Genomic DNA, 22,885 nt, shown 5'->3' with positions numbered 1-22,885 from the left:
GTCACGAGGAAGAGGAAAGGGGGCTGCAGGACATGGACAAACACCGAACCACTCCCTCAAACACTAAGGCGGAGGAGGGACCTGCCGCTCCCTCGGGCAAACTGTGGCAGCCTCCCACAGCTGGCAGTAGCCCAGACCATGTCCGACTCTGCCCGGAGGCAGGCTCCCGGCGACCTTTGGCATTCCCAGGTCACACCACGACCGCGAACTCTAACCAGGTTGTGCCCGACCCACAACCTCTCAGCTTTCATTACAGGTAACCAGCCACTGGGGCATTGATTCGGTCTGCACAGGGGGAGCCAAGATGAGAGAACGTCTTACCCTACAGCGACGCCACGCTATTCACCCCCCACCCTGCCACCCCACCTCCCCGGTCTCCCTTTCTTTTCCAGATTCCTGTACTGGCTGGGACCAGTTTTCCTTTTTGCAGGAAGCGGGCACAGTCGCGTGGGCCACTATTTTCTTTCTCTCCCCACTACGGCTCTAACCCTCACCCGCTCCCCATTACCCCTCACACCCTCCGCCTACCCCTCACCCCCTACCCCTCACACCCTCCCCTTCACACCCTCCCCCACCCCCTCTAACCTTCACACCCCCCCACCCCTCACACCCTCCGCCTACCCCTCACCCCCTACCCCTCACGCCCTCCCCTTCACACCCTCCCTCTACCCCTCTAACCTTGACAGCCCCCCCACCCCTTCACACCCTCCCCCTACCCCTCACACCCTTCCCCTATCCATCCCCCCTACCCCTCACACCCTCCCCCTACCATTCACACCCTCCCCCTACCCCTCTAATCCTCACACCCTCCCCCTTACCCCTCACACCCTCCCCCACCCCTTAACCCTCACATGTTACTGCTCATACCCTCACCCCCTCCCCGCTACACCTCACACACTCCCCCCACCCCTCACACCCTCCTCCTATGCCTCACACCCTGTCCCACTCCTCTAACCCTCACCCCTACCCCTCACCCCCTCCACCCTACCCCTCTAACCCTCACCCCTAACCCTCACCCCCTTCCCCTCACACCAACCCCTTCTCCCCTTCACCCTCTCCCTGTCACCCTCACAACCCCCCCTTGTCCCCCTCACCCTCTCCCTGTCACCCTCACACCCACCCCCTCACCCTGTCCACCTCACCTTCTCCACCTCATCCCCTCTCCCCTGCACCCATCCCCTCTCCCCTCACCCTCTCCCCATCACCCTTCCCCCTCACATCACCATCCCCCTCTCCCCGTCACTCTCACACCCTCACCCCCTCCACCTCACCCTCATCCCGTCCCCTTCACCCTCATCCATCCCCCTCTCACCCTTACACCCACCCCCTCCCCCTCACCCTCATCCCCTCACCCTCCCTCCCTCACCCTCTCCCCATCACCCTCTCCCCCTCACCCTCAACCCCTCCCCTGTCGCCCTCTCCCCCTCACACCCTCCCCCTCCCCCTCACCCCCTGCTGCTCAGGTGCAGGAGGAGGCCGTTCGCTCCGTCAGGGCAGTGCTGGCGCCCAGTCTGATCATCAGCTCCGTCCACCCGGTTCCATTGCAGCCTCTTCCAGCAGAAAAGCCGTCGGGGAAGGGAAGGGAAGGAAAGGAACGGGAAGCAATCCCGGCTTCTCATTCCCCCCACCATCCCGCTGATCCCCTTCATGTGAAGAGGGGTTTCCTGAGCTGACCCCTGGGTGGCCGGGGCTCCAGTTGGAAACTCCCTCCATGGAGATGATTCCCCTCCTCCTTCACATTGTACCCTCTGTACAATGGATCTTACTGTTTGTGGATGGGGGCGGGGGGTGATTTTATGACCAGCCCCCATCAGTCTGACCTGTCCAACACTGTGTGGCTCACTGTCGGTGAGGCTAATCAACTGGGGCCGGGTCCTCCTGCTGTCGGGCAATGAGTGGGTGGTCTGTCAGCGGAAGCCCAGGCTGCCCACCACCCAGCTGACACAGTGGGAACAACATGTCGGTAAGGCAGAGGGTGGTGGGCTCGGACCCTGCCTTCAGAACAACCTGCTGAGGCCTGTGTACGGCGGCACCATAGGGAGGGAGGGGGGTGGGAATGAGATAGTGTGGGGGGAGGGGGTAGTGAGATTGTGGAGGAGTGTTGGGTGAGTGGATGGGAGAGAGTGTAGGGGGCGGTGATGTGTGGGGGAGGAGGGTAGTGCAGGATGAGGGGGTGAGGTGTAGGGGACAGGGTGGGAGAGTGCAGGGCGAGAGGGTGAGGCGGGGGATGAGTGCAGGGTGAGGAGATGAGGTGTAGGGGAGGCGGGGATGAGCGCAGGGCAAGGGGGAGAGGTGTAGGGGAGGGGATTCGAGAAGGAAGGGTGGGGCTTTAGGTATTGGGGAGGCGGGGGGTGAGGTGTAGGGGAGGAGGTGGGAGACTGCGGCAGGAGGTGTAGGGGAGGGGCTGGGAGACTTCAGGGGAAGAGGGTGAGGTGTAAGGGAGGCGGTGAGGTGTAGGGGAGGTGGGGGGTGAGGTGCAGGGGGAGGGGGTGAGGTGCAGGCGGAGGGGGTGAGGTGCAGGGGGAGGGGGTGAGGTGCAGGGGGAGGGGGTGAGGTGCAGAGCGAGGGGGTGAGGTGTGGGGGGGTGAGGTGCAGGGGGAGGGGGTGAGGTGCAGGGGGGGTGGGGGGTGAGGTGTAGGTGGAGGGAGTGAGGTGTAGGAGGAGGGGGTGAGGTGCAGGGGGAGGGGGTGAGGTGCAGGGAAAGGGGGTGAGGTGCAGGGGAAAAGGGTGAGGTGCAGAGCGAGGGGGTGAGGTGCGGGGGGGGCGGGGGGTGAGGTGTAGGTGGAGGGGGTGAGGTGTATGAGGAGGGGTTGAGGTGTAGGGGAAGCGGGGGGGTGAGGTGCAGGGGGAGGGGGTGAGGTGCAGGGGAAGGGGTTGAGGTGCAGGGGAAGAGGGTGAGGTGCAGAGCGAGGGGGTGAGGTGTAGGGAAGGCAGTGGGAAAGCACAGGGCGGGGGGATTAGGTATTGGGGAGGTGGGGGTGAGGTGTATGGGGAGGGGGTGAGGTGCAGGCGGCAGGGGTGAGGTGCTGGGGGAGGGGGTGAGGTGCAGGTGGAGGGGGTGAGGTGCAGGGGGAGGGGATGAGGTGCAGGCGGCAGGGGTGAGGTGCTGGGGGAGGGGGTGAGGTGCAGGGGGTAGGGGTGAGGTGCTGGGGTGGGGGTGAGGTGCAGGGGGAGGGGGTGAGGTGTAGGGGGAGGGGGTGAGGTGCAGGTGGAGGGCGTGAGGTGCAGGTGGAGGGGGTGTGGTGCAGGTGGAGGGGGTGTGGTGCAGGGGGAGGGGGTGAGGTGCAGGCGGCAGGGGTGAGGGGCAGGGGGAGCGGGTGAGGTGCAGGGGGAGTGGGTGAGGTGCTGGGGGAGGGGGTGATGTGCAGGGGGAGGGGGGTGATGTGCAGGGGGAGGGGGTGAGGTACTGGGGAGGGGGTGAGGTGCTGGGGGAGGGGGTGATGTGCAGGGGGAGGGGGTGAGGTGCTGTGGTGGGGGTGAGGTGCAGGGGGAGGGGGTGAGGTGTAGGGGGAGGGGGTAAGGTGCAGGTGGAGGGCGTGAGGTGCAGGTGGAGGGGGTGTGGTGCAGGGGGAGGGGGTGAGGTGCAGGCGGCAGGGGTGAGGGGCAGGGGGAGGGGGTGAGGGGCAGAGGGAGGGGGTGAGGGGCAGAGGGAGTGTGTGAGGTCCAGGGGGAGGGGGTGCGGTGCAGGGTGAGGGGCAGGTGGTGGGGGTGAGGTGCTGGGGGAGGGGTGATGTGCAGGGGGAGGGGGTGAGGTACTGGGGTGGGGGTGAGGTGCAGGGGGAGGGGATGAGGTGCAGGTGGAGGGGGTGAGGTGCAGGTGGAGGGGGTGAGGTGCAGGTGGAGGGGGTGAGGTACTGGGGTGGGGGTGAGGTGTGGGGGGAGGGGATGAGGTGCAGGTGGAGGGGGTGAGGTGCAGGCGGAGGGGGTGAGGTGTAGGGGGAGGGGGTGAGGTGCAGGTGGAGGGGGTGAGGTGCAGGTGGAGGGGGTGAGGTGCGGGGGGAGGGGATGAGGTGCAGGTGTAGGGGGTGAGGTGCAGGGGGAGCGGGTGAGGTGCAGGTGGAGGGGGTGAGGTGTAGGGGGAGGGGGTGAGGTGCAGGGGAGGGTGTGAGGTGCAGGGGGAGGGGGTGAGGTGCGGGGGGAGGGTGTGAGGTGCAGGGGGAGGGGGTGAGGTGCAGGGGGAGGGGGTGATGTGCAGGGGGAGGGGGTGAGGTGCAGGTGGAGGGGGTGAGGTGCAGGGGGAGGGGGTGAGGTGCAGGTGGAGGGGGTGAGGTGCAGGTGGAGGGGGTGAGGTGCTGGGGGAGGGGGTGAGGTGCAGGGGGAGGGGGTGAGGTGAAGCTCTGATAGCAGAGTTGGTGGATGGAGAGATCGAAGGAGAAGTGTTCAGGGCCGAACAGGGTGAGTGTAAAAAGGGGTAAATAGGAAGTTGCAGGAAGGGGGTAAATGGAGGAACGTGCACACAGAGAGTTTTGTTTTGAAAGAGTTATAATTGTTTTAAGTATTTTCACTTTCACTTTCCATCTCTTGTCTGCTTTCTTGTCGCCTCTTCAGAGCAAGTAGCTCGTTTTCGCAACGTGACGGTTAGGGACGTTACTGCCAAGGCCTTCCGCCTGTCTTGGAAGGTTCCAGAAGGGGCCTTCGACTCTTTTGTAATCCAATACAGGGCGGTGACAGGCTCCCCACGCTGGGAGGAGCGGAAGGTGCAAGGGCGATACCGCTCAGTGGTCATCAAGGGCCTGGAAGATGGTACTGACTACATGGTCAGGCTGTACGGAGTCCGGGAGGGACAGCGCACTGGGCCGACCAGCCTCACAGTGAGCACAGGTAACAGCCTCACCCTCACAGTGACCCTGTAACACAGTCCCCCTCACAGTGACCCTGTAACACAGTCCCCCTCACACAGTGACCCTGTAACACAGTCCCCCTCACAGTGACCCTGTAACACAGTCCCCCTCACACAGTGACCCTGTAACACAGTCCCCCTCACACTGACCCTGTAACACAGTCCCCCTCACAGTGACCGTGTAACACAGTTCCCCTCACAGTGACGGTGTAACACAGTCCGCCTCACACAGTGACCCTGTAACACAGTCCCCCTCACAGTGACCGTGTAACACAGTCCCCCTCACAGTGACCATGTAACACAGTCCCCCTCACACAGTGACCCTGTAACACAGTCCCCCTCACAGTGACCCTGTAACACAGTCCCCCTCACAATGACCCTGTAACACAGTCCCCCTCATAGTGATCGTGTAACACAGTCCCCCTCACAGTGACCGTGTTACACAGTCCCCCTCATAGTGACCGTGTAACACAGTCCCCCTCACACAGTGACCCTGTAACACAGTCCCCCTCACAGTGACCCTGTAACACAGTCCCCCTCACAATGACCCTGTAACACTGTCCCCCTCATAGTGACCCTGTAACACAGTCCCCCTCTCACAGTGACCCTGTAACACAGTCCCCCTCACAATGACCCTGTAACACAATCCCCCTCACAGTCACCCTGTAACACAGTTCCCCTCACACAGTGACCCTGTAACACAGTCCCCCCTCACAGTCACCCTGTACGGCAGAGGTGAACTTTGACACCTTCCATGTACAATACCAGTTCGATGGGTCCAAGGAGGCGCACAAGCTGAAGCAGCCCGGCAACGTTCGCTCCTCAGTCATCACAGGCCTCAGGCCTGGCACCCAGTATTCCATTTCCCTCTATGGCATCTTGTCTGGCGAGCAGACTAAACCGATCACCGGCATTTCAACTGCCACAGATCATTATCATCCATCAAACCACACCAGGAGGCTGTTCAGCCCATTTTCCAGGGAAAGGCAGCTGGGCCAGCTTTTATTGACCATCCCTAATTGCCCTTGAGAAGGTGGTGCTGAGCTGCCATCTTTACAGTCCACATGGGGGGAGGAGTTTCTGAGGTTGGTGGGGCCTGGAGCCTATTGCATGTTGGCAATAGCTGGCATAGGCCATTCGGCCCTTCGACTGTATTCAACAAGATCATGACTGATTTGCCGTTCCCACCTCCCCACGATAACTTCCCAGCCCCTTGTTTAACAAGAATCCGTGTCCCTCTGCCTTAAAATTACTCAAAGGCCATGCTTCCACTGCTGTTTGGGGAAGTGATTTCCAAAATAATCAAACCACACCGCCCCCCCCCCCCCCCCCCATATGTAAGAGAGGAAAACAAGCCTCATCTGTTTTAACTTGAGGACCTGTTGTTCTGAGAAATGGTGACGCCTAGTCCTCAAATTTCTGCTCAGAGGAAACATTCGTTCCTGTCAAGACGCCTCGATATTTCAGTCACGTTACCTCTCACTCTCCCAAACTGCATTGGATGGAGTTCAAGCAGCAATCCACAGGACTGTTAGGAAGGGTATTCCAAGATTTTGACCTAGGGACATCGAAGGAACTGGATATGGCTCCCAGTCTGGGTCGAGGGGAATTAAAGTCTTTGTGTGAGGATTGCACAGCTCCCGATCCTCAATACTAACAAAGTCCATCGTTGGTAATTTTTTGTCTCTTTGGTTTTTTTGCCATTTAACTTCCACAGAGGCAGTAAAACTGGGCAATGTGTCCAGCTCTAACATCACGGCTAACTCCCTCCAACTCTCCTGGACCGTGGACAGGGACCGCTTTGATTCCTTTTTAATCCAGTACAGAGTCCAGGGATCTGAGGAGACCCAGAACATCACAGTCACGAGCGGACAACGATCCCACCTCATCATAGGCCTCAAGCCTACTACCAGATACACCATCTATCTCTACGGGATTTCTGATGGCGTAAGGACAGAGCCATTATCCACTACTGTGACCACCACAGGTATCTTAACCTTGATGTCATGTATTCTGCCTTCATCAGCCAATTAATTCATACCTTTTAGAGAAAATATTCTGCCTGTTCCATCAACACATGCTGCCGGAGAGAAAATGGCTGTTTCATTCCACATTTTAATGGCTGGGGATAGTCTCTTTAAGAAGGAGCTCCACAGAATTGGGGGAATATAAATCTGACACCATCCTCCCAACCCCCACACACCTTGTCACAATCAGCTCCCCCACTTTGATTCTGGAAAGTTTACTGCTCAGAAACAGACCGCGTGCTCCTCATGGGTCTTCTCTCAATATCCCTATTGAAGCCAGTCCCCACATCCCTCTATCTCTCAGTCTCTCCTTCTTTGCTGTCAGCCTTTCACCGTCTCCCTGTGGTAGGGAGTTCCACATTCTCATCACCATTCATCGAGAAGGTCTCTCCTGAATTCCCAATTGGATTCTTGACAGACCTCCCCATGTTGACAGTCACCAATTCTGCTCTCCCGACACAAATGCAAACAATTTCACCATCGGCTGCTCCGAAATTCCCTTCCTGAATGTCAGCATTTCATCAGCCTTCCCTATTCCCCGGCCCGTTCACTCCTCACTGGTGATTCATGTTCCATAATTGTACAAGTGAGATTTTCTCCCTGCGTTCCCTGTCAACAAGTGATTGAATAGGGGGGCGGGGGGCTTAAGGTGATTGAAGGATTTGATTGGGAAAGAATGTCCTGCTGTGCCATAATGCGGCGTGATCTTTAAACCAGTCCTCGGCTGACATTGGGAAGCAGTTTCTCATGGAAAGGCTCGCTGGATTCTGGAACTATCTTCTGGCTGGAAGGGGGCCCACTGAACGTTTCACAACTGAGGTAGATGAGTTTCCATTGGGTCAGGGTTAAAAGAAGGTGGAACTGAGGGAGACAGACAAGATCCAGCTCCGTTGTGATCTAATCGATAGGGATCAAGGGGCTTCCTGCTGTTAGTGGTTTCTCACATTCAGTAAGAACATTTCACTGACTGTAACCTGCAGTTCACCCCGAGATGATGCCCCTGGAGAGTGTTATCTTGGAAGGTCACGCTGTTAATTTATAGCAGCGTAAGGACAAGGATGTGCCGTGCAGCGGTTTATCTGACTTAGTTTCACCCCGTAGGCCTCGGCTGATACGGACACTCAGAAGTGAAGTAGGTTTGGTGTGTGAGTGATAATTGGGACTGCAGATGCTGGAGAATCCAAGATAACGAAATGTGAGGCTGGATGAGCACAGCAGGCCCAGCAGCATCTCAGGAGCACAAAAGCTGACGTTTCGGGCCTAGACCCTTCATCAGAGAGGAGGATGGGGTGAGGGTTCTGGAATAAATAGGGAGAGAGGGGGAGGCGGACTGAAGATGGAGAGAAAAGAAGCTAGGTGGAGAGGAGAGTATAGGTGGGGAGGTAGGGAGGGGATAGGTCAGTCCAGGGAAGATGGACAGGTCAAGGAGGTGGGATGAGGTTAGTAGGTAGGAGATGGAGGTGCGGCTTGGGGTGGGAGGAAGGGATGGGTGAGAGGAAGAACAGGTTAGGGAGGCAGAGACAGGTTGGACTGGTTTTGGGATGCAGTGGGTGGGGGGGAAGAGCTGGGCTGGTTGTGTGGTGCAGCGGGGGGAGGGGACGAACTGGGTTGATTTTGGGATGCGGTGGGGGAAGGGGAGATTTTGAAGCTGGTGAAGTCCACATTGATACCATTGGGCTGCAGAGTTCCCAAGCGGAATATGAGTTGCTGTTCCTGCAACCTTCGGGTGGCATCATTGTGGCACTGCAGGAGGCCCATGATGGACATGTCATCTAAAGAATAGGAGGGGGAGTGGAAATGGTTTGCGACTGGGAGGTGCAGTTGTTTATTGCGAACCGAGTGGAGGTGTTCTGCAAAGCAGTCTCCAAGCCTCCGCTTGGTTTCCCCAATGTAGAGGAAGCCACAACGGGTACAGTGGATGCAGTATACCACATTGGCAGATGTGCAGGTGAACCTCTGCTTAATGTGGAAAGTCATCTTGGGGCCTGGGATAGGGGTGAGGGAGGAGGTGTGGGGGCAACTGTAGCATTTCCTGCGGTTGCAGGGGAAGGTGCCGGGTGTGGTGGGGTTGGAGGGCAGTGTGGAGCGAACAAGGGAGTCACGGAGAGAGTGGTCTCTCCGGAAAGCAGACACGGGTGGGGATGGAAAAATGTCTTGGGTGGTGGGGTCGGATTGTAGATGGCGGAAGTGTCGGAGGATGATGCATTGTATCCGGAGGTTGGTGGGGTGGTGTGTGAGAACGAGGGGGATCCTCTTTGGGCGGTTGTGGCGGGGGCGGGGTGTGACGGATGTGTTGCGGGAAATGCAGGAGACGCGGTCAAGGGCGTTCTCGACCACTGTGGCGGGAAAGTTGCGGTCCTTGAAGAACTTGGACATCTGGGATGTGCGGGAGTGGAATGCCTCATCGTGGGAGCAGATGCGGCGGAGGCGGAGGAATTGGGAATAGGGGATGGAATTTTTGCAGGAGGGTGGGTGGGAGGAGGTGTATTCTAGGTAGCTGTGGGAGTCGGTGGACTTGAAATGGACATCAGTTACAAGCTGGTTGCCTGAGATGGAGACTGAGAGGTCCAGGAAGGTGAGGGATGTGCTGGAGTTGGCCCAGGTGAACTGAAGGTTGGGGTGGAAGGTGTTGGTGAAGTGGATGAACTGTTCGAGCTCCTCTGGGGAGCAAGAGGTAGCGCCGATACAGTCATCAATGTAACAGAGGAAGAGGTGGGGTTTGGGGCCTGTGTAGGTGCGGAAGAGGGACTGTTCCACGTAACCTACAAAGAGGCAGGCATTGTGTGGTGACAGCGAACAATTGTTTCAGACTCTGCTCCCACACCAGGCACAGGTTTTGAAACCGCTTCTATCTCTGTGCAGAGCTCAGGCTTCAGTCAGACTGGTCCCTCTTTCCCTGCCCCACTCCCACTACCCACGCCCCATGCAAGCAGCCTCACTGCCTGAGGCCTACTGCTGAAGACATTGGAAAATCGCCACGGCAATTCTCAAAGGGAGAGGCGGGGAGGGCCTGACCTGAGAGGCCATGGCCTCAGGCACCAACCCATTGCAACCATTTAACTTTGTAGGTGCAAGGGTTTGCATTTACAGAGACAGCAGGAGCTGCAGATGCTGGAGAATCCGAGATAACAAGGTGGGAGCTGGATGAACACAGCAGGCCGAGCAGCATCAGAGGAGCAGGAAAGCTGACGTTTCGGGCCTAGTTACTTAGCTATTTTTCCAACCTGCCATGTCTCAAAGCAGCCAATCATGTGCTCTTTACATGTGACAGTCAGTTTTGGTGCACAGCAAGATGCCACAAATCAGAATGTGACAATGGCTCCGGTTTGTGTTACAGAAGTCATTGGAAAACAAATATTGGGTCCAGGACTGGGAGGGAGAGAGCAAGGGATGTGCAGTTATAAACTCAAGATGTTTATATGAGATAACATAGTGTGCAGCTGGATGAACACAGCAGGCCAAGCTGCATCTTAGGGGCCTGCTGTGTTCATCCAGCTTCACACTTTGTTAACTCGGATTCTCCAGCATCTGCAGTTCCCATTATCTCAGGATATTTATGTGATGTCCCTCAGTGAGTGAGGTCTCTCAATGAGTGACGGTCCCTGGGTGAAGTGAGGTCCCTTGGTGAGTGACGGTCTCTTGTTGAGTGACAGTCCATCGGTGAGTGAGGTCTCTTGATGAATGATGGTCTCTCGATGAGTGACAGTCCCTCAGTGAGTGAGGTCTCTTGATGAGTGATGGTCCTTCAGTGAGTGAGGTCTCTCGGTGAGTGACAGTCCCTCAGTGAGTGAGGTCTCTTGATGAGTGATGGTCCCTCAGTGAGTGAGGTCTCTCGGTGAGTGACAGTCCCTCGGTGAGTGAGGTCTCTCGGTGAGTGACAGTCCCTCGGTGAGTGAGGTCTCTCGATGAGTGACAGTCCCTCGGTGAGTGAGGTCTCTCGGTGAGTGACAGTCCCTCGGTGAGTGAGGTCTCTCGATGAGTGATGGTCCCTCGGTGAGTGAGGTCTCTCGATGAGTGACAATCCCTCGGTGAGTGAGGTCTCTCAGTGAGTGATGGTCCCTCGGTAAGTGAGGTCTCTCGGTGAGTGATGGTCTCGGTGAGTGACGGTCTCTCAGTGAGTGATGGTCTTGGTGAGTGAGGGTCTTGGTGAGTGACGGCCCCTCGATGAGTGACGGTCCTTCAGTGAGTGAGGTCTCTCCCGAGCACCATTTCAGCTGAGGTTACAGCAGGAGGACGTGCCAGGTCTGGGGATAGATTTCCACTCCGACCCACCCCCCCAACCCCTTACAAAGATGGAGGACCAAGTCGCGGTGTGGAGATTAGGTTCACATCAATCAGGCAGTGAAACAGCCTTGAGGAGGTGTACCTCATCACCCTCCTGTTCCTCAAGTCTAAACAACAGGCCAGCTCCTCACTGTCTGACAACACCTACACACTGCCTCAGGCCCTCCTGGATATCCCACTGGTGGATTGTCCCCTCACTCAGAAACTACACACTCCCTCAGACCCTCCTGGATATCCCACTGGTGGAGTGTCCCCTCACTCAGAAACTGCACACTCCCTCAGACCCTCCTGGATATCCCACTGGTGGATTGTCCCCTCACTCGGAAACTGCACACTCCCTCAGAACCTCCAGGATATCCCACTGTTGGATTGTCCCCTCACTCAGAAACTGCACACTCCCTCAGACCCTCCTGGATATCCGACTGGAGAATTGTCCCCTCATTCGGAAAGCTGCACACTCCCTCAGACCCTCCTGGATATCCCAATGGTGGATTGTCCCCTCATTCAGAAAGCTGCACACTCCCTCAGACCCTCCTGGATATCCCACTGGTGGATTGTCCCCTCACTCGGAATCTGCACACTCCCTCAGACCCTCCTGGATATCCGACTGAAGGATTGAACCTTAATTGGAAAACGGCAGATTCCCTCAGGCCCCCCTGGATATCTGCCGGAGGATTGCCCCCTCACTCGGAACAGCTCGGATCTCCCACCTCCGAGGAGACAAGATTTTGGGAGAGAATTCTAGAACATTCTGGAATGCGAGGCAGCCAGTGGCATGTGCACCTGTTGCAGAGGCTGGGATGGGGAGATATCCCAGATCCTGCTGGGCCTGACAGAGATGGGGAGGATTTGATGCACGTGTGTACTTTTTAAATATATTCTCTTCCGTTCTCCCATCCAGCAGAGGTGCAGCCACAGCGAGGTGAAGTGAGGGACGTCACGGTATCAAACATCACGGCCCAATCCTTCCAGCTCTCATGGGTTACTGAGGGAGAATATGAATCCTTCTTCATTGAGTACAGAGCCGGGGAGGAACGCAAAGTGCACAAGTTCACGGTTCCTGGTGACCATCGATCGACGGTCATCGCAGGCCTCAGGCCTACCACCAAGTACACCCTCCACCTCTCCGCGGTTTCGGCTGGTCAGCGCACTTCTCCGCTCACCGTGACCGCCACCACCACAGGTAATTTTAGAAACACGCTGGAATTCATTGTCACGGCAAGAGACTGTCGCTCAGGCAGAAGCACAGCTGTGCCTCTGCGAATCACAGGGTCAGCCATCGCTGTTTCAGAGCAACTCCCTGCAGAATGACACAGGAAGGTCGACACCACAGCTAGGAGGAGATGAACATTCAGCCCCTCAAGCCTGCTGCATCTCTCAGGTCTTCCCTTTGCACCACCCACCACGTCCAAATCGCCAAAATCCTTCCAAATAAAAACACGAAAGAACTGCGGATGCTGTAAATCAGGAACAAAAACAGAAGTTGCTGGAAAAGCTCAGCAGGTCTGGCAGCATCTGTGAAAGGGTGCTTTCCTTCACAGATGCTGCCAGACCAGCAACTATGTGATTTTTTTTGCCCTGAATCCTTCCGTCTCCCGAAAGCCCTGAAATCATTCGCTGTCCGTCTTAAACATCCACAGTGACAGGCCACCGCTAGGTCTCTGGAGCAGAGAATTCCAAACGATCACTCACCTTGGAGCGTAGGCATTTCTCCTCATCTCAGTCCTCAGTCGCCCAACCCCTGGGTCACGTTCTCTGACGAGGACCTCATTTGTTCAAGGCTCTAAAATCAAAGGAACTGTCCATTGTCCAATAAACAGGCCATTCAGCCCAACTTGTATGGGCTGGTGTTTACGGCCAGCATGTCCCTCGTCCTGTCGTTCCCTCCCTCTTCCTCCCACTGGGCCTCCTACCAATGGAGAGTTGCTGCTGGCCTCCCTGAGCATTTCTGGTGGAAGTGAGCTCCACAATTGGAAGAGAAAGCAGTTGGAGGGGTGGGAGGGCGGAGGGGGCTGAAGGGAGGATTGGGAATTGCTGGGGATTATTTCCAATGGGAAGGGCATTAGCCCAGGTGTGACTGTTGCGCTGTGCCAGCCTGCTCGGGGGAAATGAGAAACCTGATGTTTGTTTTGGTGCACTTTTAAACATTTCAGGCCTCCCCCCACCCCCTGCCACAACAGGTATATAGTGACAGAAGCTAATTAACTCCTGGCCGTCATTCAGACTTTTGAGCATTCATGGAGGAAGGAGATCATCATTACCAAGGAACGATGAATCAGATTTAATACCAAGAACCACCTGCCTGGGCATAGTCTTCCTCCTTTTCCCTGGAATGACAAATTCCCAGGGCAAGGTTTGTCTTTCCTCTGGCCCCTCCCTTCAGTGGATGGAGGGGAGTAGGGGAGGAAGTGAGAGGTAGAGAGATGGGGCAGTGAGTGGGGGAGGGAGTAGGGGTGTGGGGAGGAAAGTCAGGGGAATGGGAGAGGCGGTGGGAGGGGAGAGGGAGTAGTGGAGGGAGTAGGGAATGGGAGAGGGAGTAGGGGAGTGGGAGAGGGAGTGGGGAGGGAGTGTGGGAGTGAGGGAGTGAGTGAGGAATGGGAGAGGGAGTGGGGAAATGAGGGAAGGCATGGGGTAATAGGGGATTGAGTGGGGAATGGGAGAGGGAGTGCAGGAGTATGAGAGAGGGCGTGGGGAGAGACTGAGGGAGTCATGGAGTGAGTGGGGAATGGGAGAAGGAGGAGGGCATTGAGAGGGGAATGGGAGAGGGAGTGGAGGAATGGGAGAGAGCGTGGGGAGTGAGTGAGTTGAGGAGTGAGTGTGGAGTGAGGAATGAGTGTTGCAGGGTATAGAATCTAAATGAGGAGTGTAAGGAGGGATCCTGCTGATGGAGGGAGCAGGGGTTGAGGCACCAGTTCATGTGGAGGAGGCCTGAGGCCTATCAGTGCAGCTTCCCAGGCCCAGCCTCTTCCAGGCCTGAACGCCTTGCCCAGTCGCTAAGGATCATGAAGCTGAGGGCACAGTCTTGCATTTCTTTCTTTTAAATTTCTTTGTGAAATTTTGCCTCCACTTTGGAGCTGCTGTTGAAATTTTAGATTAGATTTTTGCACAGCCTTCGGGAGCTGGAGAAGCCTGAGGTAGGCTGCATGGTAGTTGGAACCATGTGCGAGGCTGACTTAAATCTGATAACCTGGAACACAGATGGCTCACAGAGCAACTTGGCTTTCTATTTTGAGTTGTTTTAGTTTGGAGGATTTCTGGATAGTTTTCAGTGAATTTTTAGATCATTTATCAATCATCTTACTCTCCTCCAACTCGAGATTTTCAGATGCTGATAGCAAGATATTAATGCATGACAACATCTGACTGTGTGCCTATGCTGCTGATGTTAGTCCATTTCTGGATGCTTGGCGACACCGGTACCAGCGATCCTGAGTTCAAATCTCATCGCAGCCACTTAGTTCTTTCCTTATTTCCGGGCTAGGCCAGACTACTTGTCTCTAGTTGCCCCTTGCTAAGGGGGTGGTTGGCTGCTTGGTAGAAATACCACAGTCCATGGACCTCTGTCACTTTAAGGAACATTTGGCTGGGGAAGTGAGCCTGCAATTTGCTAACATGGTCTGGCCTACACATGACTCCAAATCGACACCATCTTATTAATTCCACTAATCCAAGGCAAGATCATAGAAAATAGGAGCTGCAGTGGGCCATCTGTTTCTTCAAGCCTGCTCGCCCATTCAACAAGATCTTTAGCAATCTTTATTCCTGAATTCCCAAATTATCCCCGTGTCCAATCACCTCTCAATTTCTGTCAGGATTCTACGATAGAGTACCCACAAAGCTCTGGGAGAGGACATTTCTCCACACCATAATTCAGTGTGGGGAGAAAAAAACAGACACTTATCCCTCATTCTAAGGCCGTCCTGCGTCTCCCCTTCATTTCCCTAACAGGGGAAAGGCTTTCTCAGCATCCACCGTGGATCACCTCCTGTCCTTCCAAACTCCCGGGAACATCGGCCTAACACGCTCAATCGCTCTGTGTGTGGAAGTTGTTGGGAATGGCCAATAAATTGGACCTTGCTCACGTCCCTGGGGAGATATCCTGAAATAAATGTCTTCGGTAAAGTAACGTTAGTGGAAGATGCCTCCTTATAATGCCAACTGAGATTTCCAGGCTTGTATTGCATCCTTTCAGAAAGTGTGCCCAGTCAGCAGTGTTACTGTCCAGCATAAGAAGTCAGTACCACACCCAGTAACAATTTCCTCTCTCACTTTTGCCGTACCCTGCCCTGCGCTGTTATTCGCAGCATATTGCTTGTTCGCCTGGAAACTTTGGCATGGCAGGGATCAAAGTGCAGGACCATGCTCATTGTCCCACTGTCAGGAGCCTCACACACCCTCCGCCCCAAATGTTACACAACTATTGCATGGAATTTGAATTCATTTGGATTTGTTCTGAGCCGAGACTATAGCTGGATGTTTGCCTCCATGTGTGTTTTGTTTCACACAAATGTAAGCACGCACTTAATACAATCCATCATCATTTCCACAGCTTTTTGCATGCAATGTAGAGCAGAACGCTCTTGTTCTCAGGAATTTCAAACTGTTAAAAAAATCAGAAAGAACCGTGGATGCTGTAAATCAGGAACAAAAACAGACGTTGCTGGAAAAGCTCAGCAGGTCTGGCAGCATCTGTGAAGAAAAAAACAATCAATCTTAACGTTTCGGGTCCGATGACCCTTCCATAGAACTGATAGTGAATGTACTCTTCCGTGTCCTAGCTCCCTGACGCACACACCAGGCCTTCTTATCCCATAGCCTGCCATTACACACTAGCTCAGTATTACAACCTAGTACAGAGATAACAAGGTGTAGAGCTGGATGAACACAGCAGGCCAAGCAGCACCAAAGGAGCAATTCCTTTGTCAACTCCTTTTCCAGCTAGTTCTGTTTTTGCTCCTAACTTCAAACCATTCTTCATTTCCAGGGACAAATCACAGTTGGTCATTGTTCCTCCATCTCTGAGCTAGAAATCATTGGCCTGACATTCATCCTCATTAATTCCATTATGTCACAGCTGCTGATCAGTGTGAGAAACCCCTGTGTCTTCCATCATTTTCATCAGACTCTCAGTATTTTTTGTTTAGCTGTACAAATTGTAAAATGGCTATTTCTGTGCTGTATGACTCTGTGATTCTGAGATGAACTAGAGTGACTTTTGGGAGCGGTGGGGCAGATTGAATGAATGGGCTGAATGGCCACTCCTAGTCCTTTACTATTGCAAAACGCTGAGACAATGGGAGAGAAGCAGTGGGAAAAGGAGATTTAAAAAAGGCGTGCAGTAACTCCACAGAATATAAATTCTCTGAAATATCACAAACCTTCAAGCAAGCGCTGGAATGACCACATGTCCAGTGTGTGTCTGATTAGTGGAAAGACAAGTGAAGACTCAAATAAACAGAGAGAAGGTCAAACAGCAGATGAGCTTGGACATGAAGCCAAAGAATCTTGATACAAGATCAAAGCTTTTTTTTTCAAAACAGAAAGGAAGGGAATAAATGAGCTAATTCCAGGGCAAGCGAAAAACTGAATGGAGCAAAGGTTGTGATTACAAACTGAGGAAGGCACGTTGCCAATGTTGGAGATTTCCTAATGGGCTAGACTGCCATCTAGTGAATGGAGAGGGAAGACTGCAGCAGCTTCTCTGTTGGTCTCCCAGTTCAGCGCATTGTCTTAAGTGGCGGAGGTTCCTCCTCTTTCACTCTGTATCATGTTGGGAGTTTCTGAAGTATAAGTTGCAGCCCTCGGTATTTCTAATATTGATCAATCAATCAACCTTCCTGCAGATTTCACATGGTGCTCAATCAGAGCCAACACCTCGAACCAGTTTCACATTCTCCACAGGCTCAGCACACCTTCAGCATTACAGGAAAATCCACAACACATTTCCTGCTCACCCATTAGTCCTTTCCAGATTTCCATGCAAATTATACGTATTTGAAGTGATGTGCCTTTCTGCTGTTCGAACAGATTCTCTCAGGCTTACACTGTGTATCTGTCAGTGTTACTGAGGGACACTGTGAGTCTGGGCTGTGTCAGTGTAACTGAGGGACACTGTGAGTCTGGGCTGTGTCAGTGTTACTGAGGGACAGTGTGAGTCTGGGCTGTGTCAGTGTTACTGAGGGACAGTGTGAGTCTGGGCTGTGTCAGTGTTACTGAGGGACACTGTGAGTCTGGGCTGTGTCAGTGTTACTGAGGGACAGTGTGCGTCTGGGCTGTGTCAGTGTTACTGAGGGACAGTGTGAGTCTGGGCTGTGTCAGTGTTACTGAGGGACACTGTGAGTCTGGGCTGTGTCAGTGTTACTGAGGGACACTGTGAGTCTGGGCTGTGCCAGTGTTACTGAGGGACACTGTGAGTCTGGGCTGTGTCAGTGTTACTGAGGGACACTGTGAGTCTGGGCTGTGTCAGTGTTACTGAGGGACAGTGTGCGTCTGGGCTGTGTCAGTGTTACTGAGGGACAGTGTGAGTCTGGGCTGTGTCAGTGTTACTGAGGGACACTGTGAGTCTGGGCTGTGTCAGTGTTACTGAGGGACACTGTGAGTCTGGGCTGTGTCAGTGTTACTGAGGGACAGTGTGCGTCTGGGCTGTGTCAGTGTTACTGAGGGACAGTGTGCGTCTGGGCTGTGTCAGTGTTACTGAGGGACACCGTGAGTCTGGGCGGTGTCAGCGTTACTGAGGGACAGTGTGCGTCTGGGCGGTGTCAGCGTTACTGAGGGACAGTGAGAGTTGGGTTTTTCTGTTTTCCTGAGTGTTTACTCAGTATCTGAGCACTTCCCGCTGTGCGGAGGAAACTCCACAGATTTTCCACCTGCTGAGTGACAGCTGCTCTCCTCATGTTCTTGTTAACGGTCAAACCTTTGTCCCTGAGAATTTGATCTTTGGACTGTCCTTCCAATGGACCATCCACTTGGCATCTATCCTATGAAACTCCAAAGGATATTCTGTGCCTTAGCTGGTGGTTCATAAGGAGACTTTAGCAGAGTGTGCTTTTTCACATTTCTCAGTGCATTCCCAGACTGACCAGCTCTCAATTACTCATCCTCACAGAGGCTGTTCTCCGTGTAGATTTTTCAGAACAAGTCCAAATCAAACCAGGCCGACTGCAGAAACTCTCCACCTTTAAACATCACAAGGGACTTGGTTGACCTGGTGTGGACTACAAAGAAACTCTTTAACTCCTTCATTGTGCAGTCTGGAGCTCAGGGTTCGAAGGATACCCACAACTTTTCAGTGACTGTGGACCATCGAGCCATTACCATCACACGCCTGTGTCGAGCCCCGAAGTACACAGTCTATGTCTACGGCCTTTCTCTAGGTCAAGTCACAGTGCTACTGAGCCTGTTGGCAGTCATGATAGGTATTGCACCCACTCCCTGGAACTCACTCGTTTTGATCACAGGAATTGTATGCTCCCCTTTCTCCATCATCATAATCTGTCTGGTCTGTCAATAACACAGGAGCCAGGCAGTTCCTGGGTCCAACACAGAATCCTCCAGTACAGAATCAGGCCATTCATCCCACTGATCTGTGCTGTACGGGCATTAACAATCTCCAAGAGGCACCTGTGACCCTTTTCTACCACCCTCTGAGGCTGCCTGTCTCTTGTATATCCAGTGTTACAGTCTATACACCTGCACATATCCATCTCTATTGCTGCATATCGGAACGTGGTCTGTGTTCTCACCATTCCTGAAGATCTGGATGTGAGTTTGCTCGCTGAGCTGGAAGGTTTGTTCCCAGACGTTTCGTCACCATTCTCGGTAACATCATCAGTGAGCCTCCGACGAAGCGCTGGTGTTATGTCCCGCTTTCTATTTATCTGGTTAGGTTTCCTTGGGTTGGTGATGTCATTTCCTGTTCTTTTTCTCAGGGGATGGTAGATTGGCTCCAAGTCAATGTGTTTGTTGATGGAGTTCCGGTTGGAATGCCATGCTTCTAGGAATTCTCGTGCATGTCTCTGTTTGGCTTGTCCTAGGATGGATGTGTTGTCCCAATCAAAGTGGTGTCCTTCCTCATCTGTATGTAAGGATACGAGTGATAGTGGGTCATGTCGTTTTGTGGCTAGTTGATGTTCATGTATCCTGGTGGCTAGCTTTCTGCCAGTTGGTCCAATATAGTGTTTGTCACAGTTCTTGCAAGGTATTTTGTAGATGACGTTTGTTTTATTTGTTGTCTGTATAGGGCCTTTTAAGTTCATTAACTGCTGTTTTAGTGTGTTGGTGGGTTTGTGGGCTACCCTGATGCCAAGGGGTCCGAGTAGTCTGGCAGTCATTTCGGAAATGTCTTTGATGTAGGGGAGTGTGGTTATGGTTTCTGAGCCCGTTTTGTCTGTTTGTTTGGGTTTGTTGCTGAGAAATCGGCGGACTGTGTTCATTGGGTACCCGTTCTTTTTGAATACGCTGTATAGGTGATTTTCCTCTGCTCTGCGTAGTTCCTCTGTGCTGCAGTGTGTGGTGGCTCGTTGGAATAATGTTCTAATGCAGCTTCGTTTGTGGGTGTTGGGATGGTTGCTCCTGTAGTTCAGTATTTGGTCCGTATGTGTTGTTTTCCTGTAGACGCTGGTTTGAAGTTCCCCATTGGCTGTTCGCTCTACTGTGACATCTAGGAATGGCAGTTTGCTGTTGTTTTCCTCCTCTTTTGTGAATGTTATGCCAGTAAAGGGTATTATTGATGGTCTTGAATGTTTCCTCTAATTTGTTTTGTTTAGTGATGACAAAGGTGTCATCCACATAGCGGACCCAAAGTTTGGGTTGGATGATTGGCAGAGCTGTTTGTTCGAGTCTCTGCATTACTGCCTCTGTTAAGAACCCTGATATCGGAGATCCCATGGGTGTACCGTTGGTTTGTCTGTAGGTTTTGTTATTGAAAGTGAAGTGGGTGGTGAGGCATAGGTCCACTAGCTTGATGATGTTGTCCTTGCTGATGAGGTTGGTGGTGTCTGGTGTATGTGTCTTCGGCTCTTCTAATAGTGTGGTCAGTGTTTCTTTGGCCAGGTCGATGTTGATAGATGTGAACAGGGCTGTTACATCAAAGGAGACCATTATTTCATCCTCTTCTATCTTGGTGACTTTGATGGTGTTCAGGAATTCTTGGATGGAGCGAATGGAGTGGTGGGAGTCTTCTACTAGTTGTTTTAGTCTTTGGTGTAGTTCCTTGGCTAATCTGTAGGTTGGTGTTCCAGGTAGCGACACTATGGGCCTGAGCGACACTATGGGCCCGTAGACACCACACTTCTACGGACTACCAAAAATTCACAAACCAGAAGCCCCCCTCAGGCCCATAGTGTCATTACCTGGAACACCAACCTACAGATTAGCCACGGAACTATACCAAAGACTAAAACACCTAGTAGAAGACTCCCACCACTCCATTCGCTCCACCCAAGAATTCCTGAACACGTTCAAAGACGCCAAGATAGAAGAGGATGAAATAATGGTCTCCTTTGACGTAACAGCCCTGTTCACATCCATCAACATCAACCTGGCCAAAGAAACACTGATGACACTATTAGAAGAACCGAAGGCACATACACCAGGCACCACCAACCTCATCAGCAAGGACAACATCATCAAGCTAGTTGACCTATGCCTCACCACCCACTTCACTTTCAATAACAAAACCTACAGACAAACCAACGGTACACCCATGGGATCTCCGATATCAGGGTTCTTAGCAGAGGCAGTAATGCAGAGACTCGAACAAACAGCTCTGCCAATCATCCAACCCAAACTTTGGGTCCGCTACGTGGATGACACCTTTGTCATCACTAAACAAAACAAATTAGAGGAAACCTTCAAGACCGTCAATAATACCCTTCCTGGCATAACACTCACAAAAGAGGAGGAAAACAACAGCAAACTGCCATTCCTAGATGTCACAGTAGAGCGAACAGCCAATGGGGAACTTCAAACCAGCGTCTACAGGAAAACAACACATACGTACCAAATACTGAACTACAGGAGCAACCATCCCAACACCCACAAACGAAGCTGCATTAGAACATTATTCCAACGAGCCACCACACACTGCAGCACAGAGGAACTACGCAGAGCAGAGGAAAATCACCTATACAGCGTATTCAAAAAGAACGGGTACCCTATGAACACAGTCTGCTGATTTCTCAGCAACAAACCCAAACAAACAGACAAAACAGGCTCAGAAACCATTACCACTCTCCCCTACATCAAAGACATTTCCGAAATGACTGCCAGACTACTCGGACCCCTTGGCATCAGGGTAGCCCACAAACCCACCAACACACTAAAACAGCAGCTAATGAACTTAAAAGACCCTATACAGACAACAAATAAAACGAACATTATCTACAAAATACCTTGCAAGAACTGTGACAAACACTACATTGGACAAACTGGCAGAAAGCTAGCCACCAGGATACATGAACATCAACTAGCCACAAATAGACATCACCCACTATCACTCGTATCCTTACATACAGATGAGGAAGGACACCACTTTGATTGGGACAACACATCCATCCGAGGACAAGCCAAACAGAGACATGCACGAGAATTCCGAGAAGCATGGCATTCCAGCCGGAACTCCATCAACAAACACATTGACTTGGAGCCAATCTACCATCCCCTGAGAAAAAGAACAGGAAATGACATCACCAACCCAAGGAAACCTAACCAGATAAATAGAAAGCGGGACATAACACCAGCGCTTCACTGGAGGCTCACTGATGTTACCTGGAATGGTGACGAAACGTCTGAAAACTAACCTTCCAGCTCAGCGAGCAAACTCACATCCAGCACCTCAACCTGAGCGACAAATCTTCTCAAAACTCGCTATTCCTGAAGATTTCTCCTGAATCCTTTGTCCTGCCTTCTTCTGATCTGGTGATCTCCCAATCCCAAGCACCAATGGCAGGAAGACTGCAGTCAGAACTCGGAAACTCTTACGATCTTCGGGAGATGCCACCGCTGATTGGACATCTTCCTGGAGATTTTAACACGGCCTCTGCCATCACACTTTATTAAAATTTTTTGGCCGGCTGTGGCAAGGCTAGTGTTTGTTGCTCATTCCTAACTGCCCTTGAAGTGATTCTTGAGCCATGAGGAGTCTTGTGAAGCTCATGCAAGGTTTAAATCCCTGTCTATCTCCAGTGGATCCCACCTTGCAGTTACCTACAAATCCCAAAAGAACCTTTCCACCAAAAGAGTGGAACCACCTTGGAATCAAACAGGGGCGAGGCAGTTACTAAGAAATCAGAGTTGCAAATCTGGCCTGTGTTTTTGTTTTTGTGGATTGCCAGGGTTCAGAGGACCAGGGGGATTTCTTTAAGATTGCTACAAAGAATTATTATGGTCTGTGTACTCGCTGTGTGTGGTCACTGAGCCGGAGGTATGCGGTGAATAGATGCTATCCATCAGCTGAGAGATTTTTACCTGGATGGACATTGAGCAGTTTATTGTGGTTCCTGGTTCGAGGTTGGATTGTACAGGGTCAGCAGGGGATATTGCTGAGCCCTGCCCACCCACTGCGGGGAAATATCAAGTCCCAAGTTTAAACAACTGTGGACAGCCCGTAGCAACAGGGATTGGGGACATGCACCATCACTGAATGGGGAGAAGATCCTACCCCAAGTTCTGTCTGCCATTTGGATTGGCCAGCAGTGCCCAGCAGGACCCAGATCTCAGCCATGCCCAACAGCAC

The 22,885-nt window shown here is 53.0% G+C and overlaps 1 protein-coding gene across 17 annotated transcripts in view; it reads left to right on the top strand.

Moving 5' to 3' along the window:
* Positions 1 to 22,885, top strand: part of LOC125446327 (tenascin-X-like) — a 167,297-nt gene that overhangs the window by 75,158 nt on the left and 69,254 nt on the right. For 16 of the 17 annotated variants that reach the window (XM_059639465.1, XM_059639462.1, XM_059639458.1 and 13 more), the window contains 3 exons: positions 4,549 to 4,821; positions 6,558 to 6,827; positions 12,053 to 12,334. In XM_059639465.1, coding sequence (XP_059495448.1) covers positions 4,549 to 4,821; positions 6,558 to 6,827; positions 12,053 to 12,334 — 825 coding nt within the window. The remainder of the gene's footprint in view (positions 1 to 4,548; positions 4,822 to 6,557; positions 6,828 to 12,052; positions 12,335 to 22,885) is intronic. The other variant, XM_059639457.1, reaches the window with a different exon arrangement.

This window comes from Stegostoma tigrinum, chromosome 34 (genome assembly GCF_030684315.1).
Source record: "Stegostoma tigrinum isolate sSteTig4 chromosome 34, sSteTig4.hap1, whole genome shotgun sequence".
Lineage (NCBI taxonomy): Eukaryota > Metazoa > Chordata > Chondrichthyes > Orectolobiformes > Stegostomatidae > Stegostoma > Stegostoma tigrinum.
The sequence above is the reverse complement of the archived record's forward strand: the minus strand, read 5'-3'. Positions and strand labels throughout refer to the sequence as shown.